Here is a 19,986-nt window from a genome sequence, read left to right on the forward strand (position 1 = left end):
AAATTGTTGAGCCCTGGCATAACTCGTAATGAGCATTATGGCCTCTGGTGCGCACTGTCTCTTTTATCCTTCTTTTAAGAAAATTGTTGAGCCCTGGCAAAACGTGTAATAGGCACTATGGCATGTGGTATAATATGGATGTTTGACGTGTAATAGGCATTATGGTGTAAATTTTTGGGCGCGCCTCCGGCGCGCGCTGTCCATTTTGCCCCTATTTTTCTTTTTTAAATTGTCCACTCATGGCAAAACGTGTAATGGGCATCACGGTGTGTGCCATAATGTATAATGGGCATCAGTATGTGGCATAGCGTATAATGGGCATTACAGTGTGTGACATGACGTGACGTAACGTGTATGTGGCATTACCATGTGCAAAAAGAATAGATTTGAAGCAAATGTAAATAAACAACAACCATAAGGGGAGTCAAGGGGCGGTGCTGGGGGCGGGTCAATGGGTGGGCTGTGGGTGTGTCAAGGGGCGGGTCACTGTCCGGGAATCGCTCAACACAAAGGTGGTAACCCTACTGTAGACCTAAGTTCATTCTAATAGATGACCGCTTCCCGTATATAAGTACTACCACTACTATCAGAATGATAATAAACTACAACACTGACTAAATTGAGTGTATGGCATAATGTTGGCCAAAAATAGATGCCCACCCCCTTTGGAAATCACCGGCCTTCCTCACATGTACTATGAGGCCTCCAATACATCTGCCAGAAACCAGCATGGCGTCCTCTGCAAAGAGTAACATGGGATGGCCGTTGCTAGGTTACAAAGTGAAGTCATCGCAAGATCCTGGAGCGTGTCGGGAATTGTAGTTCTAATGTACAATGTGGGCGCGGGCTGCAGCGGGCAGGGGCGTGGCAGAGAGAATGAGACGCCTCCGCACCGTTACCAGGGTGTTTGGTGCTGGGCGGTGACGTCAGGTGTCCCCGCCCCCTGGTTTACGGAGCTGCCGCTGTGTAGGAGAATGACAGAGGGACGCGGGCGGCCCGGGGGGTGACCGACCTGTCACCGGGAACCGGCAGCTGTGACGCGAATATACCGCCCCCTACCGGAGAGGTGAGAGCGGCCGCCATATAGAGATATATTACACGTCTGTACCCATATACAGCGCAGCTACTACAGTATATACGGCTTATATCTGTATATACTACTGTATGTCATGTGCAGGTTATACCTCCTATGCCTGGTACCCGTATACAGCGCAGCTACTACAGTATATGCGGCTTATATCTGTATATACTACTGTATGTCATATGCAGGTTATACCTCCTATGCCTGGTACCTATATACAGCGCAGCTACTACAGTATATACGGCTTATAGCTGTATACCTCCTACACCTGCTACCCATATAGAGTGCAGCTACTACAGTATATACGGCTTATATCTGTATACCTCCTACACCTGCTACCCATATAGAGTGTAGCTACTACAGTATATGCGACTTATATCTGTATATACTACTGTATGTCTATGCCTGGTACCCATATACAGCGCAGCTACTACAGTATATACGGCTTATATGTACTGTCATTATATACAGGTTATACCTCCTATGCCTGGTACCCGTATACAGCACAGCTACTACAGTATATACGGCTTATATGTACTGTCATTATATACAGGTTATACCTCCTATGCACAGCTTATATGTAATGTCCTATTATACCGTCTACACCTGTTACCCATATACATCGTAGATAATGTACTATATACATCTTATATGTAATATTTACAGGTCATACCTCCTACACCTGGTCCCCATATACAGCACAGCTAGTGTACTATATACAGCTTATATGTAATGTCATATACAGGTTATACCTCCTACACCTGGTCACCATATACAGCGCAGCTAGTGTACTATATACAGCTTATATGTAATATATTCAGGTTATACCTCCTACACCTGGTCACCATATACAGCGCAGCTAGTGTACTATATACAGCTTATGTAATATATACAGGTTATACCTCCTACACCTGGTCCCCATATACAGCACAGCTAGTGTACTATATACAGCTTATATGTAATGTCATATACAGGTTATACCTCCTACACCTGGTCCCCATATACAGCACAGCTAGTGTACTATATACAGCTTATATGTAATGTCATATACAGGTTATACCTCCTACACCTGGTCACCATATACAGCGCAGCTAGTGTACTATATACAGCTTATATGTAATATATTCAGGTTATACCTCCTACACCTGGTCACCATATACAGCGCAGCTAGTGTACTATATACAGCTTATGTAATATATACAGGTTATACCTCCTACACCTGGTCACCATATACAGCGCAGCTAGTGTACTATATACAGCTTATATGTAATGTCATATACAGGTTATACCTCCTACACCTGGTCACCATATACAGCACAGCTAGTGTACTATATACAGCTTATATGTAATGTCATATACAGGTTATACCTCCTACACCTGGTCACCATATACAGCGCAGCTAGTGTACTATATACAGCTTATATGTAATGTCATATACAGGTTATACCTCCTACACCTGGTCACCATATACAGCGCAGCTAGTGTACTATATACAGCTTATATGTAATGTCATATACAGGTTATACCTCCTACACCTGGTACCCGTATACAGCGCAGCTACTACAGTATATACGGCTTATATCTGTATACCTCCTACACCTGCTACCCATATAGAGTGCAGCTACTACAGTATATACGGCTTATATCTGTATATACTACTGTATGTCTATGCCTGGTACCCATATACAGCGCAGCTACTACAGTATATACGGCTTATATGTACTGTCATTATATACAGGTTATACCTCCTATGCCTGGTACCCGTATACATCGCAGCTACTACAGTATATACGGCTTATATGCACTGTCATTATATACAGGTTATACCTCCTATGCACAGCTTATATGTAATGTCCTATTATACCGTCTACACCTGCTACCCATATACATCGTAGATAATGTACTATATACATCTTATATGTAATATTTACAGGTCATACCTCCTACACCTGGTCCCCATATACAGCACAGCTAGTGTACTATATACAGCTTATATGTAATGTCATATACAGGTTATACCTCCTACACCTGGTCACCATATACAGCGCAGCTAGTGTACTATATACAGCTTATATGTAATATATTCAGGTTATACCTCCTACACCTGGTCACCATATACAGCGCAGCTAGTGTACTATATACAGCTTATGTAATATATACAGGTTATACCTCCTACAACTGGTCACCATATACAGCGCAGCTAGTGTACTATATACAGCTTATATGTAATGTCATATACAGGTTATACCTCCTACACCTGGTCACCATATACAGCACAGCTAGTGTACTATATACAGCTTATATGTAATGTCATATACAGGTTATACCTCCTACACCTGGTCACCATATACAGCACAGCTAGTGTACTATATACAGCTTATATGTAATGTCATATACAGGTTATACCTCCTACACCTGGTCACCATATACAGCGCAGCTAGTGTACTATATACAGCTTATATGTAATGTCATATACAGGTTATACCTCCTACACCTGCTACCCATATACAGCTTATATGTAATGTCATATACAGGTTATACCTCCTACACCTGGTCACCATATACAGCGCAGCTAGTGTACTATATACAGCTTATATGTAATGTCATATACAGGTTATACCTCCTACACCTGGTCACCATATACAGCGCAGCTAGTGTACTATATACAGCTTATATGTAATATATTCAGGTAATACCTCCTACACCTGCTACCCATATACAGCGCAGCTAGTGTACTATATACATCTTATATGTAATGTCATATACAGGTTATACCTCCTACACCTGCTACCCATATACAGCGCAGCTAGTGTACTATATACATCTTATATGCAATATATGCAGGTTATACCTCCTAAGCTGGTACCCATATACATCGCAGCTAGTGTAGTATATACAGGTTATACCTCCTACACCTGCTACCCATATACAGCGCAGGTAGTGTACTTTATACAGCTTATATGTAATATATGCAGGTTATACCTCCTAAGCCTGGTACCCATATTATACAGCGCAGCTAGTGTACTATATACAGGTTATACCTCCTACACCTGCTACCCATATACAGCTTATATGTAATGTCATATACAGGTTATACTTCCTACACCTGCTACCCATAAACGGCTTATATGTAATGTCATATACAGGTGTATACACCTGGTCCCCCATATACAGCGCAGCTAGTGTACTATATACAACTTATATGTAATAAATGCAGGTTATACCTCCTAAGCCTAGTACCCATATACAGCGCAGCTAGTGTACTATATACAGGTTATACCTCCTACACCTGCTACCCATATTCAGTGCAGCTACTACAGTATATACGGCTTATGTGTGTGTGTGTGTGTGTGTGTGTGTGTGTGTGTATATACTGTTTGTCATATGCAGGTTATATCTCCTATGCCTGTTACCCATATACAGTGCAGCTACTACAATATATATGGCTTATATGTAATGTCATATACAGGTTATACCTCCTACACCTGGTACCCATATACAGTGCAGCTACTACAGTATATACAGCTTATATGTAATGTAATATACAGGTTATACCTCCTACGCCTGGTACCCATATACAGCGCAGCTACTACAGTATATACGGCTTATGTGTGTGTGTTTATACTGTTTGTCATATGCAGGTTATACCTCCTATGCCTGGTACCCATATACAGTGCAGCTACTACAGTATATACGGCTTATATGTAATGTCATATACAGGTTATACCTCCTACCTTTTGGTTCTGGGCAATGTAGAGTGTGCTTTTGGTTCTGGATATTGTAGAGAGCCCACCTGGTTCTGGGCAATGTAGAGCGCCCTCTTGGTTCTGGGCAATGTAGAGCGCCCTCTTGGTTCTGGGCAATGTAGAGCGCCCTCTTGGTTCTGGGCAATGTAGAGCGCCCTCTTGGTTCTGGGCAATGTAGAGCGCCCTCTTGGTTCTGGGCAATGTAGAGCGCCCTCTTGGTTCTGGGCAATGTAGAGCGCCCTCTTGGTTCTGGGCAATGTAGAGCGCCCTCTTGGTTCTGGGCAATGTAGAGCGCCCTCTTGGTTCTGGGCAATGTAGAGCGCCCTCTTGGTTCTGGGCAATGTAGAGCGCCCTCTTGGTTCTGGGCAATGTAGAGCGCCCTCTTGGTTCTGGGCAATGTAGAGCGCCCTCTTGGTTCTGGGCAATGTAGAGCACCCTTCTGGTTCTGGGCAATGTACAGCGAGCTATTGATGCTTCATGTCCCCGTTTCCCATGTCCCTTTTATTGTGTCGGCATCTGTTGTTCCATAGCGCACATTGCTTCTCTATCTCTTGTACAGTGGGCTCCTATAGCCTCTCCTCACACCCCATACATAGGAAGTACAATACAGAACCAGACTGATCCGTGTCGTTCAGTCAACAAATACTGACCATGTCACTTGAATAGAGTGCGCTTTTGGTTCTTGGCAATGTAGCATGCGCATTTGGTTCTGGGCACTGTAGAGCGCACTTTTTGGTTCTGGGCAACTAGAGCGCACTTTTGGTTCTGGATATTGTAGAGCGCTCACCTGGTTCTGGGCAATGTGGAGTGTGCTTTTGGTTCTGGGCAATGTATGGCATGCTTTTGGTTCTGGATATTGTAGAGCGCCTACCTGGTTCTGGGCAATGTAGGGCATGCTTTTGGTTCTGGATATTGTAGAGCGCCCAACTGGTTCTGGGCAATGTAGGGCATGCTTTTGGTTCTGGATATTGTAGAGCGCCCACCTGGTTCTGGGCAATGTGGAGTGTGCTTTTGGTTCTGGGCAATGTATGGCATGCTTTTGGTTCTGGATATTGTAGAGCGCCTACCTGGTTCTGGGCAATGTAGGGCATGCTTTTGGTTCTGGATATTGTAGAGCGCCCAACTGGTTCTGGGCAATGTAGGGCATGCTTTTGGTTCTGGATATTGTAGAGCGCCCACCTGGTTCTGGGCAATGTGGAGCATGCTTTTGGTTCTGGCCAATGTGGAGCATGCTTTTGGTTCTGGCCAATGTGGAGCGCCCTCTTGGTTCTGGCCAATGTGGAGCGCCCTCTTGGTTCTGGCCAATGTGGAGCGCCCTCTTGGTTCTGGCCAATGTGGAGCGCCCTCTTGGTTCTGGCCAATGTGGAGCGCCCTCTTGGTTCTGGCCAATGTGGAGCGCCCTCTTGGTTCTGGCCAATGTGGAGCGCCCTCTTGGTTCTGGCCAATGTGGAGCGCCCTCTTGGTTCTGGCCAATGTGGAGCGCCCTCTTGGTTCTGGCCAATGTGGAGCGCCCTCTTGGTTCTGGCCAATGTGGAGCGCCCTCTTGGTTCTGGCCAATGTGGAGCGCCCTCTTGGTTCTGGCCAATGTGGAGCGCCCTCTTGGTTCTGGCCAATGTGGAGCGCCCTCTTGGTTCTGGCCAATGTGGAGCGTCCTCTTGGTTCTGGCCATGGTGGAGCGTCCTCTTGGTTCTGGGCAATGTGGAGCGCCCCCTTGGTTCTGGGCAATGTGGAGCGCCACCTTGGTTCTGGGCAATGTGGAGCGCCCTCCTGGTTCTGGGCAATGTGGAGCGCCCTTCTGGTTCTGGCCAATGTGGAGCGCCCTCTTGGTTCTGGGCAATGTAGAGCGCCCACCTGGTTCTGGGCAATGTAGAGCGCCCTCCTGGTTCTGGGCAATGTAGAGCGCCCTCCTGGTTCTGGGCAATGTAGAGCGCCCTCCTGGTTCTGGGCAATGTAGAGCGCCCTCCTGGTTCTGGGCAATGTAGAGCGCCCTCCTGGTTCTGGGCAATGTGGAGCGCCCTCCTGGTTCTGGGCAATGTGGAGCGCCCTCTTGGTTCTGGCCAATGTGGAGCGCCCTCTTGGTTCTGGCCAATGTGGAGCGCCCTCTTGGTTCTGGCCAATGTGGAGCGCCCACCTGGTTCTGGGCAATGTAGAGCGCCCTCTTGGTTCTGGGCAATGTAGAGCGAGCTATTGATGATTCATGTCCCCGTTTCCCATGTCCGTATTATTGTGCCGGCATCTGTTATCCCATAGCGCACATTGCTTCTCTATCTCTCATACAGTGGGCTTCTATAGCCTCTCCTCACACCCCATACATAGGAAGTACAATACAGAACCAGCCTGATCTGTGTCGTTCTGTCCACAAATACTGACCATGTCCCTTTCTCCTTACGTATAAATAAGTCATTACTAAGTATTTTTTATTTATTTTTGTGAACGTCACCTGTTTGTTATTGGTAATTAACAGGAGCTGTGTTCATTTTGGTGAGAACCGATCATCCTGCTATCTGCCTGACCATACCCATCGTTTAGTAATGTCTGTCCTTGCCCAGGCTCTTATCCATATATTGTGTGCCCCTCAGGCTGCTGTATCTCCCGTCGCTGAACATGGAGACCAACTTGCAGAAGAGGAAGGAGACCCGCAAGGCGCTCCGCATCAAAGTGATCAGTATGGGCAACGCTGAAGTGGGGAAGGTAAGGGTAACATACCGCTGCTCCCTGATATAATGGTGCACTCATGCATCAGCAGGCTGGCAGCAATCCCACTCACCGACAACACGAAGACAAGACCCCTGAGAGCGAGGAGAGATGCGCCAGTCAAGTCTGTCTCAGAAATGGGTGGGTTGGGACGGGGATAAACCATAGAGCATTGGTTGCAGTGGTTCCAGACACAGGTTCTCAAACTCGGTCCTCCACACTGCTCGTGTGGATTTTTAATAAAGTTTCAGTTGGTAATAGACAGCGCATCTGCCAGTTGATCTGGAAAACATGGACTGTGTGGGATCCTGAGGGTATACTATCTTTTAGAAAGGACAAATACAAGTAATGTCCTTAGGATGAAGTCTGGGGACATTTGCAAGCAGGGAGCGATGGGAGTCAGAAATGCCCTCTGTATAAGAAGCTGGGGTGGGGGGAGTGGAGATGCTGGCATTGTAATGACAGTCAGGGGGACAGATGTAGAAGAGAGACAATTACAAATTTAATCTGTGTTCCGATTGATGCAGCAAGATTATATGACAGCAGAGGCCTGTACATAGGAGCAGAGAGGAAGAGCAGATGTCCTCAGAACAGAAGTAAGACCTGACCAGGGCCACAGCTGGGATCCGTGAGTTCATTGTGCCAGAGGACCGGGAGAGTGGATCCTAATGCTGGGAATATACTACAGTTATGGGGCAGATCAGGCAGTATTTATGTTGCTGTCCCGATCATGGTACAGTGTGCGTGCCGGAGCGTTATCCGATACACCGATCGGATTTGATAGGAGAAGGTTCATGCGGGTGTGACAGCTTGGGCTCCTGAAGAGGGCAGAGCAAGGTGTAGCATGGCGTGATGCAAGGTGTAGCATGGCGTGATGAAACGAAAGCTAGATCTCCGGTAGAGAAGATGGGTAGCAGCGATCAAGCGGCATCATTGCATGTGGCTGGCATTAGCCTATTGGAATTATTACAAACATGAGCTGTATTCTAATAGTGATGGTATCCATAGTATCCATAGTGCAGTGTAATAGAACACGTCCTTCTGTCCTCCCTCTGCCATAAATGGTGATGGGACCAGTGACATCACAAACTGCGTTTATCTGTTCGATCCCGATGTCTGGTGAAGTCACGCTGTACTAACGTCCCACATTCCTGGTGTGTTCATGAACCGGGGACTTGTTTCCTGCTCCTGTGTACACTGGCCTGTACAGACGTGTTCTCTTCCGTTACCCCCAGCATTACTGCATTCCAATAGCCGTACGCACAGCGCACATTGCAGCTCAGGACGGCTGTGTGCAGCACTGTTATGCTGTTGGCCTGTCCAGTCACTAGGTGCTAGTGACACCAATGAGGCATGAGGTGTACGGCGGCGTCACTAGTGCCTCATGATGCAGTACATATTGGTTCATCTCCGTACAGGGTTGCAGCACAGGAGGGATTAGCGGGATGACACCACTGTGCAGACCAAGCAGGTGCAAGTGTCCAGCAGACACTGCTATTATTGGAGGACAGGTGATGTGGTTATTGCGCCTTCTGTTGCTTCGGGCACACTATTATATTGTCCCTCTTTGTCCACGTGGATAGTTAAGTTTGAAAAAACACCTGTTCTGGAAAAAATATGATTTTTTTTCGACATTTTCTATGTTGACCAATTGCTTGTGTCGACCTAAGCCATGTTGATCTTCTTAAGGTGACGACTTATGGCCTTTTGACCAATAGTGGTCGTCCATTTAATGATATGACCATTAAATGACAGAAGTCTGATTGTAGATCTCACTGGTGTCTGTCCTAATTGATGATTGATATTCCAACGTCACGGCTGCTCCCAGGTGATGAAGTCCAAGATGGCTGAACTTGTGCTCCTGGGAGTTAGCCTAGCACAGTGGTTCCCAACCCTGGTCCTCAAGTACCCCAAACAGTGCACGTTTTCCAGGTCACCCGGCAGGTGCACTCATTATTCAGACACATTTGAAAAGATCACAGGTGGAGCTAATTATAGCACTTGTGATTCTGTGTGGAGACCTGCAAAACATGCCCTGTTGGGGGTACTTGAGGACCAGGGTTGGGAACCACTGGCCTAGCAGATAACATGACACTAGAATAGCATCTCCAGCTAAGTCTATCTGATCATTATTTACATGTTTACTATTTATTGTTTCTGTTTTTTTAAACCTTGAAATGGGAGTTTCAAATAAAGTTTAGATTGATGAAAAGACGATGGGGTGCTGGGCGAGGGTGCTGGGCGAGGGTGCTGGGCGAGGGTGCTGGGCGAGGGTGCTGGGCGAGGGTGCTGGGTGAGGGTGCTGGGTGAGGGTGCTGGGCGAGGGTGCTAGGGGAGGGTGCTGGGCGAGGGTGCTAGGCGAGGGTGCTAGGCGAGGGTGCTAGGCGAGGGTGCTGGGCGAGGGTGCTGGGCGAGGGTGCTGGGCGAGGGTGCTGGGCGAGGGTGCTGGGCGAGGGTGCTGGGCGAGGGTGCTGGGCGAGGGTGCTGGGCGAGGGTGCTGGGCGAGGGTGCTGGGCGAGGGTGCTAGGCGAGGGTGCTAGGCGAGGGTGCTAGGGGAGGGTGCTGGGCGAGGGTGCTGGGCGAGGGTGCTGGGCGAGGGTGCTGGGCGAGGGTGCTGGGCGAGGGTGCTGGGCGAGGGTGCTGGGCGAGGGTGCTAGGCGAGGGTGGTTGTAGACTGTGTTCTGTGGATCCTCTTGCTCCCACTACATATGATCAGTAATGTATTCGCTGGAGTGTTCCATCCATGTTCTAGTTACACAGATGCGGTAGTGGCAGCAATGGTCAGCGTTTACCACTTGGTGCCTGGCCCTTTTTTAGGTAGATTGACAGGCAGACTGCACAGGAATGACTGCCCATGCCCAAAGATTTCCCCCATTGTCACCCATACTGTGGCCAGTGAATTCACCCACAGCCATCCACACAGGGCCTAGAGGTTTCATATTGCCCGGAGATTTGTCACACTGTCATCCATATAGTGCCCAGAGGTTCCGCCCATTGCCGTCCACACTATGCCCAGAGGTTCCGCTCATTGCCTTCCACACTGTGCCCAGAGGTTCCGCTCATTGTCGTCCACGCTGTGCCCAGAGGTTCCTCCCATTGCTGTACACACTGTGCCCAGAGGTTCCTCCCATTGCCATCCGCACTGTGCCCAGAGGTTCCTCCCATTGCCGTCCACGCTGTGCCCAGAGGTTCCTCCCATTGCCGTCCACGCTGTGCCCAGAGGTTCCGCCCATTGCCTTCCACACTGTGCCCAGAGGTTCCTCCCATTTCGGCTATATATCCAAAGCTGATGGCATCTCATAGATAACTCGTTTCCTTGTCTCCTCCTCAGAGCTGCATCATAAAACGTTACTGCGAGAAAAGATTTGTCCCCAAGTACCAGACCACCATAGGAATCGACTACGGTGTGACAAAGTAAGTAGCTAGGCCTGCCACCCCGTTATATGTGTCTGTACAAGCTGCACCCAGGTGTTGTCAGTGGCACATACTGGTTACAGCGGGCACAATATATTAGGGCTCTCCCCTTTCCTTCCCTATTGTAACGTAAAATCCCCGACCGGACCGGACCCTGGAACGCCTGAGCAGACATCACACTCTGCATTCCCGACCTTGTGCTGTCTGATCTGGGGGGTGTCCTGTCCGGGGGGGGGGGGGGGGGGTGCCTGTGATAGCTTTCACCAGGAACATGGGGAAGTGGAGATTAAAGCCTCCATGTACGGCCTAAACCATTCCGGCTTTTCAACACCCCCGGACCATACAGGGAGGCTTTATTATCTCCCTCCACCTCTCCCTGGTGACGACTGCCACAGGCAGCCCCACCGGACAGGACAACCCCCGTACAACCACCCTCGGACACTACAAGCTCAGGAATGAAGGCGATTCCAGGGTTCGGTCCGGCGTTCCAGGGTTCTGGTTTTTATCCATACCCCCAATACTGCCCCCTTAGCCTCTTCCGGGGTATTACTGACACCTGGTAGCCCCATCTGACTCCTGCGCTGTGTGTGGGTGATACATGTTTCTTTTCCACACAAGGTGGATTTATATTGCAGGTGGCTTAGATACTGTGGCAGTAGGACAGGAAAATGCCCATTTTTTATTACGTTTTTCCCCCCACTTCCGTTTTATTTGAATCTGGACCGGTGTTGCATGTAATAGTTTTGATTCCACCAAAGTAAAGAAAGGGGGTGATGTATCAAGTGGTGAAAAGAGTTGAGAAGTTGGCAACCAATCAGATTTGAGGCAGCATGTACCCAGTAACCCAGTATACTCTGATACAGTCCCAATCCTCCACTCATTACACTGCCTTATACATCACCCCCCCAAGTTACATTGATGGGACTGGTGCACAGTGGAAAAGGGTCTGTAACTGATAAGCGAGTGCAGCAGCGTCCTACACTTCTAGTTACTGTAACATAATCCGCATTCCTTTTCTCTTCTCAGGGTACAAATAAGAGAGCGAGAAATCAAAGTGAATATATTTGACATGGCGGGCCATCCGTTCTTCTATGAGGTACAGAAAAGATGTTCACTGGATTACATCCTATGACGTGTCTTCCTACTGGAGGAATTATACTATTATAATACTAATGACTAGCATTTTGCTGGTTCACCTCAGTGTGTGCCCTCCCTTTCCCCGCCCCCCTCTATGCCCTGCTTTTCCCCGCCCCCTTCTATATGCCCTGCCTTTCCCCGCCCCCTCTGTATGCCCTGCCTTTCCCCGCCCCCTCTGTATGCCCTGTCTTTCCCCACCCCCTCTCTATATGCTGCTTTGCCCCGTCCCCTCTCTATGTGCTGCTTTTCCCCGCCCCCTCTGTATGCCCTGCCTTGCCCCACCCCCTCTCTATGCCCTGCCTTTTCCCGCCCCCTCTCTATGCCCTGCCTTTCCCCACCCCCTCTCTATGCGCTGCTTTGCCCCGTCCCCTCTGTATGCCCTGCCTTTCCCCGCCCCCTCTATGCCCTGCCTTTCCCCACCTCCTCTCTATGCGCTGCTTTGCCCCGTCCCCTCTCTATGTGCTGCTTTTCCCCGCCCCCTCTGTATGCCCTGCCTTGCCCCACCCCCTCTCTATGCCCTGCCTTTCCCCACCCCCTCTCTATGCCCTGCCTTTCCCCGCCCCCTCTCTATGCCCTGCCTTTCCCCACCCCCTCTCTATGCCCTGCCTTTCCCCACCCCCTCTCTATGCCCTGCCTTTCCCCACCCCCTCTCTATGCCCTGCCTTTCCCCGCCCCCTCTCTATGCGCTGCTTTGCCCCGTCCCCTCTATGCCCTGCCTTTCCCCACCTCCTCTCTATGCGCTGCTTTGCCCCTTGCCCTCTCTATGTGCTGCTTTTCCCCGCCCCCTTTGTATGCCCTGCCTTTCCCCGCCCTCTCTGTATGCCCTGCCTTTCCCCACCCCCTCTCTATACGCTGCTTTTCCCCGCCCCCTCTCTATGCCCTGCCTTTCCCCGCCCCCTCTCTATGCCCTGCCTTTCCCCACCCCCTCTCTATGCGCTGCTTTGCCCCTTGCCCTCTCTATGCGCTGCTTTGCCACGCCCCCTCTCTCTGTATGCTACCATGCACCCACTCTTTATCCACTGCTGTTGTTGTCCCCGCCCCCTGTCACTGGCACCTCCCACCCACCCACACACACACACTTACTATGTCTACACACACACAACCTAAAAATTCCCCATATCTATGACTTTACACAAAATGTATCTCAGGCCACCACCACCTGGAGAATCGGTGCCCATCTGCTGTTAAATCAATAGCACCCTGCCTAAAAGCTTGGAGAAAGCTACAGCCAATCAGCTCCTGGCTTTCTGCAATCTTTGCGTACATTTCCCCTATTGCCTTACCGAGCCACAGTAATGCATTTCAGATCACAGCCAATTGTTTCTGATGCTGTCCTACATCCCACTCTCCCAGGTCCGCAACGAGTTCTATAAGGACACACAGGGGGTCATACTGGTGTACGACGTCGGCCAGAAGGAGTCCTTTGACAGCCTCGACGCCTGGCTAGCAGAGATGAAACAGGAGCTCGGTCCACAGGGGAACATCGAGAACATGGTTTTTGCAGTCTGCGCAAACAAGGTGTGCGGAGCTTGGTTGGGTGGTCGGAAATGAGAGAAGCCCCTAGTTACTGCTCGGCCCAATTGCTGACCGTAGCGGTGCGCTGTCCAAACAAGGCAAACGCTTGGTATGGTGACAATTGAAGAGTTCTGATGATGCGTTTCACTGATCCTAGTAGTGGTATCATCAGACAAAGAAAGGAATAATCCCATTCCCTTAGAACGATTTATATGGCTCTACACCAATCATGGCCGTGTTCATGTAATTGAGAACCACCGGTTCATGGTGTTAAGAGGTTCCGAGATGAGTCATTATATTGCAGTACGGTATTCCCCTGTATAATAGATGGGTGCCAATGAACTAAATTGATGCAAGTAAGTTCTCTAGAAGCCCGCTTAGAAAGTAGCCAATCAGAGCAGCATTCTGCCAATCCATCCAGTGTTTGCACTCTGGGGTCATGTGACAGGATTGGCTCATGCGACCATCACAGAACTAGCAGAGTACAGATAGGATTATCATGGATTTGCCCTGGTAGAACATGGCGTATACATAGTCCTCTGTCCTCTTACAGATTGACTGCACGAAGCACCGCTGCGTGGATGAGAGCGAAGGGCGCCTCTGGGCAGAGAGCCGGGGATTCCTGTATTTTGAGACCTCGGCGCAGAGTGGAGAAGGAATTAATGAGATGTTCCAGGTAAGGATCCCTGCCGGCCCACCCCCGACGTAGGTGTGAGATCTGCTTCCTCCTAAGAAGGTCCGTTAATATAACTTTCGTTCCAAGGCCTTTTACTCCGCCATTGTGGATTTGTGTGACAACGGGGGGAAGAGGCCGATGTCGTCCATTAATATTGGCTTCACCAAAGAACAAGCGGATACTATACGCCGGATCCGCAGCAGCAAGGACAGCTGGGACATGCTGGGGGTGAAGCCGGGGGCCACCAGGTACAATCTATTACAGTATTCCCTATAGTCTGAGAGGTGGAGGCGGTAAACTGTTCAAATTGTCAAATCTTGGAGACGGATAAAGTGGCGATGTTGCCCATAGCAACTAATCCGCTTCCAACGGTCATTTTTCCCAGCACAGTCTGTAAAATGACGGAAGCTGATTGGTTAATATGGGGACTTCTCCACCTTCTTTCTCTCCAAGGAGTGGTAAATCAAACCTTTTGACATCCGTGTTCCTCCGCACATCGTGCCTGTAAATATAAGTCAGAGCTGCCATCTTGTCTGCCCAGCCAGGATACAAATTATCTCTATTCCGTAGACTTCAATTGATCAGCGGGTACGGATCATTAGGTCACCACAATGTTGGTTGAGATGAGTCTAGGTCGACATGCAGGTCGACGTGGGGTTTTTCACATGGTTTTTGTCCCGAATGTTGACACAGTAATGTTGCACCATGTCCCCTCGCACGGCTCGCTACACACGGCGCACTATTTTATTCTCCCACCACGCCCTAATGGATGGTAGGGCATGAAATACCGCCTGTCGGCACATGTCGGCTCAAAAAAACAAACATGTTGACCTTTTGACTGTTGACCTAGCCCATGTCGACCTAATGATCCTTTTGACTTGACCTAGCCCATGTCGACCTAATGACCCATGTTGACCTAGACTCATGTCAACCTATGTTTCCCTAGTGAGAACTGATATATATTGACCTGGACAAAAAAAATATAATAAACCAAAAAATAAAACATTTTTGTTTTTCTCAGGGAAGAAGTGAACAAAGCCTACCGCAAGCTGGCGGTGCTCCTTCACCCCGACAAATGCGTGGCGCCCGGGAGCGAGGACGCTTTCAAAGCGGTGGTGAACGCCCGCACGGCCCTGCTGAAAAACATAAAGTAGCGGGTACAGGTTCCGTCTTCCACGTCCACCACCGGCGATGCCATCGAGGTCCTCCAACCGAACCTTTCCAGCACCAGAAGATTGTAACGGGGGTGGGGTTACTTCTCTTGTGGACAAAATCCACACGGTCTGCCCTCTCGCTGACACCGGTGGTCCTGCACTGGGGGTAGCTGGCTCCTGTATGTACTTAGTTATTGTGTTATAAGCACGAACATCAGGTCAGGGGATTACGTTACTACTCCTTGTCTTGGATGGTCCGATGTCTGTGAGCGATGGTGGTGGCTGCAGGATACGATAACCGCTGGACACCATTCCCTACTTCACTAGAAATCTGATATAATACTGTACGTTTATTTCTCTTTTTCACCACAACTTTAAAGCCAGCGGTGATTTTAAAAGGAAACTGATCTTAATAAGGTAGCATGCTGACAGTGGGCGCGCCAGATTGTGCCGATGGCCTGTGTCGGCCACGGATGCCGTCATTAAATAATGTGCGGTTTTCCTTCTTTCTCTGGCTCTCCCAACATGGGTTGTGTATTCTATAATGGTGACCGCACAATATAACACATGTAACATGATCTTATGCAACAGAGCAGGCGGAACCCTATAATAGGATACAAAACAGGAAGGGGCGTGACTGTCGTCTCGGATGGCTGTCAGCCAATCATAGTGATCCTAACTCGGAGTCTAACAAACACCATGGTTGGAGGTACTTACAAAAGTTATATGTTGTAAAAATATATATATATACAGTATATCTTAAATTATTTATTAAATAAAAAATCACGTCACCGAATATTTAGTGATTTAATAAGAAAAGCGAGAAAGTTCTTTCATGTTCTTCCTAGGGGTTATATGCAACCAGCTCATGTTCAGAGGTGCGGAATTACATTAAATGCCATTTACATTGGCTTCGCTTTAATCACTGGGGCTTTAGGGTTACTTTAGTAATTTTTTTTACTCTTCATTTAAATCCGAAATGTAGTTTCTTATCTCATAGCGCATCAATCGAACCCGCCCTTCGGGCAATTGCTGCAGTAGCGAATGAAATTCAGAGATTCTACCTCCACCGGCACCTTGAAACTGCAGCATTTAAAAGGCAGCTAAACCACATGACGTGAAATCGTTTTCTATGAAACTTCTTCGCTGTTACCTAGGAGACTGCAATCCTACTGACACATTGTTTACATTTATATTATATTTCCTCATTAATCAAGGCAGCAAAGCTCAATTTACTTGTATTAAATGTTAAGTCATTTGATTGGCCAGTTATATTATCACACTGCAGATTGTCTCTTCTACTGGGGTCACATGACGTCAGCCGCAAATATAAATCAATCTCCACTGACATATTTGCGAGCCCTGGAGAAATCATTTGATGGTCCGTGGGGGGGAGGTGCAGGTGCCGGTTTGGGAGGTCAGGCCTGTGGGGCGGGGGGTCTGGCCTGTAGCTGCTGGTGGAGAGCACAGCGCCGGGTGGAGAGCCGGCATCATCCCACTCTACATGTGTCCCGCTGCTTGTCTCCTCACACCAAAAAATGCAGGGACTAGGCTGGTGTGAAGGGGCCAACCCAGGATTTTCCCTGCATGATCCAGGGACCATATTCCCGGGTAAGTCCCTGCATTTTCTAGTGTGAAAGGGGTATTTGTATCCCTGGGTGCTAAAAAGGCGACTGCAGGGAAGTTGGTGTAATGCTGTGTACACACAGTGAGATCCCCTTGCTATTCGGCTTTAGATTCAAGTGCTATGCAATCTTTGCTAACTCTGTACTATTTACGTACAATTCATATAATCTGCATTAGATTTGCACTATATAGTCATTGCTGCCCTGTCTATCTAGGTTTCGATTTGAGCTGTCACGGGAGCGCAAGGTAAAAAACCTGTGCAATCTGCTTGCGATTTTGACTATATAGTCAGTATCTAATGTCACGTCTCACCGTGTGTACACAGCGTAAAGAGAGGGGAGAATTCTACCTAGGTTGGGATTGATTGCACCAGTAGGGAACTGTCAGGGTTATGATGGATACAGTGGTCCCTGTAGTGAGAGAAATAATTTTTATTTTAAATGCCTATTAATGTACATACTATATGATCACATAGTCACTAGGAAGGAAGAGCAACCGTTGGGTTTAATTAAGAAAGTGTTGGAGGTTATTTGGCAGAAAGTAGGGGCCGTTCTATGTATTCTGGCACGTTACGTAGCAAACTATGTACAAAAGAAATAAAGTCGGCGAAGACTGAAGCTGAGAAATAGATTTACGAGAAATACATAAACACCAACAAAAATAACGCTGTAATTAGCCACTAAATAAGAAAGTTGGAAGTTAGTTTTAGATAAGGTGGATTACACGACTGCAGCTGCAGCATTTCCCAGGGGCAGTCCGGACCTCTGTAGTGACGGGGTTCAGTGTGTCAAGCCACTCCCCTCAATGGAGCCACTCCCCTCCTCTGGGAAGTGCTGCATCGGGTGTCGTTGAGGAAAGTGACGCCTCTGCTTTAACCGCTTTCACACAAATGTCCATAAATACCTGCTTTAACTGGCAATTTGAGTCCCGGGTTGTTTTTCCGGTCCCAGCCTGACCCCCTTTTCACACAAAAATTACCAGGTCATGCATTACTACCCAATAATTTGCTGATCAGCCCCGGAAATTCTGTATGAAGGGGTCAACAAAGGGTCAAAATTGCCAGGTCTTTGGCCTTGGTAAAACCCAGGGTCAGGAATTTTGACCTGGGTTTAACCTTTCACACAGAAAACTGACCCGTGCTGATCCTCTGAGTACCGGGTTATGTGTGTATAGGGTATTGCATGACTATAGGCTGAAAGCCCAAATAGACTGCCATCTACATACCCTGTTCTAGTCTCTTTTACACTCTATCATATGTTAGGGTTGTGGCTTAGGGGCAGATTTATCAATGAGTGAGATTCTTGTTATCACTCCTTAAAAATGATAAATGAGGCTCCAGCCAATTGGCTTCTGTCATATGTTTGAAAAAAATGACATGAGCTGATTGGCTGGAGCACCATTTATTGACTTTTAACGAATGATAACAAGAATATCACCCATAGTGTGTAACGGAGTATACGTTTTGGTGCAGCATTATGTCACCGGTTCTGCTGTATGTGAGTGTAAGCCGAGTGACACAGACCGGGCAGCGCGTGTTTCCAGGAGGAAGGGATAGAGGGAAGTTTTGCATGACTTTCTCATTGATCGGCTTTTGCATTGTTTTATACTATTGTGATACTACGGTCGTGTACACTTGGGTTTTCCTGCAGAAAACTCTTTTTACCGCACAAGTTTGTGTGATGTCCTAAGCTCGTCATTAATAGATCATTTGTTATTCTACAATTTAGTTTTTCTAGGGTTATGTTTTTTTTGTGGGTTTTTGTTTTTTTCTTGTAATCACAATTTTATGTATGTGTACAATTTAGTTCTGACAAACTTGCTTCTTTGCCATATATACGGTGGGGGGATGCAGTTTAAATCCCGGCGGTCGGAATCCCGACCGCCGAAATCCCGACACTTTCTCCCTCCGTGGGTGTCCACGACACCCCGGGAGGGAGAATAAATTAGCGTAGCGAGGCACCAGGTCCGCTGCGTGGCGAGCGCAGCGAGCCCGCAAAGGGGGCGAACCACGTCCCCCCCCTTTTCGGGATTTCGGCGGTCAGGATTTTGAACGCCGGGATCCCGACCGCCGGGATTTCATACTGAATCCACGGTGGGATGTAACCGTTCAAATTGACCTGAGATGTGTGCTGCCGACCCAATTCGGATGCTTTTAAAGGGTATAGATCATTAGGTCACCACAATGTTGACAATCATTAGGTCGACATGCATTTAGGTCGACATTGGGTTTTTCACAAAAAAATTGTCCTGAATGTAGCACCGGGTCTGAGTTTGGCCGCATCCGACACCCCTGACGTACTCTGACTATATTACAGCGATGGCTGTTTTTGTGATTTCCCCTGGAACCAGTAATCTTACTGGTGCCCTCTATTGGTGCAGCTGCAGAATGACAGCCTTGTGAGATAAGATATAATGCAATATTGTTGTACTGTGATGAGATTGGCCGGTTTGTCGATGTCATTTCGAATATGTGTGTTCTTGGTTACAGTGACCTCACACACACACACACACACACACACACAGGCCAAATCACGCTACAATTCTAGTGTGCATGAGCGACCGTTTTATGACAGTTTAATGTTATTTCTGATTGCATGTAATATGAGTTCTCTAATGCATAAACCAATGTAAGAGGAACACCAGCCAGTTTCTATGCAATCTTTTATTTGGACTTGATTTTTGCAAGTAAAAGCAATCAATTATTGTATAATCACATCACTGGTCACTCTCTGTTCATTGCAATGCCTACTTGGAGGGCCTGATTCAGAGATGTATGCGGTGCCGATATTTATGCATTTCAGCGATTATCTGCTGACTGCGCACGTGTCCTAATCGCACTGCGAACGCGCCGAGGTGTCCTAATAATTCCTCGCATGGTCAGATCTATTCACAGGCGTGCTGCAACTGTTGGGGGGGCATGACTGTACGCAGAAAACATGGCGC

The 19,986-nt window shown here is 48.1% G+C and overlaps 1 protein-coding gene across 1 annotated transcript; it reads left to right on the forward strand.

The window, feature by feature from the left end:
• The first annotated feature begins 895 nt into the window (after positions 1–895).
• DNAJC27 (DnaJ heat shock protein family (Hsp40) member C27) lies at positions 896–19,756 on the forward strand. The gene is made up of 8 exons (XM_083178825.1): positions 896–1,066; positions 7,407–7,518; positions 10,853–10,935; positions 11,962–12,031; positions 13,426–13,590; positions 14,141–14,263; positions 14,351–14,511; positions 15,285–19,756. Exons 2-8 carry the CDS (start codon positions 7,432–7,434, stop codon positions 15,415–15,417), a joined length of 822 nt encoding a protein of 273 aa, XP_083034951.1. The 5' UTR covers positions 896–1,066; positions 7,407–7,431; the 3' UTR covers positions 15,418–19,756.
• Positions 19,757–19,986: the final 230 nt, after the last annotated feature.

This window comes from Crinia signifera, chromosome 3, assembly GCF_055691185.1.
Source record: "Crinia signifera chromosome 3, ASM5569118v1, whole genome shotgun sequence".
Taxonomy (NCBI): Eukaryota; Metazoa; Chordata; class Amphibia; order Anura; family Myobatrachidae; genus Crinia; species Crinia signifera.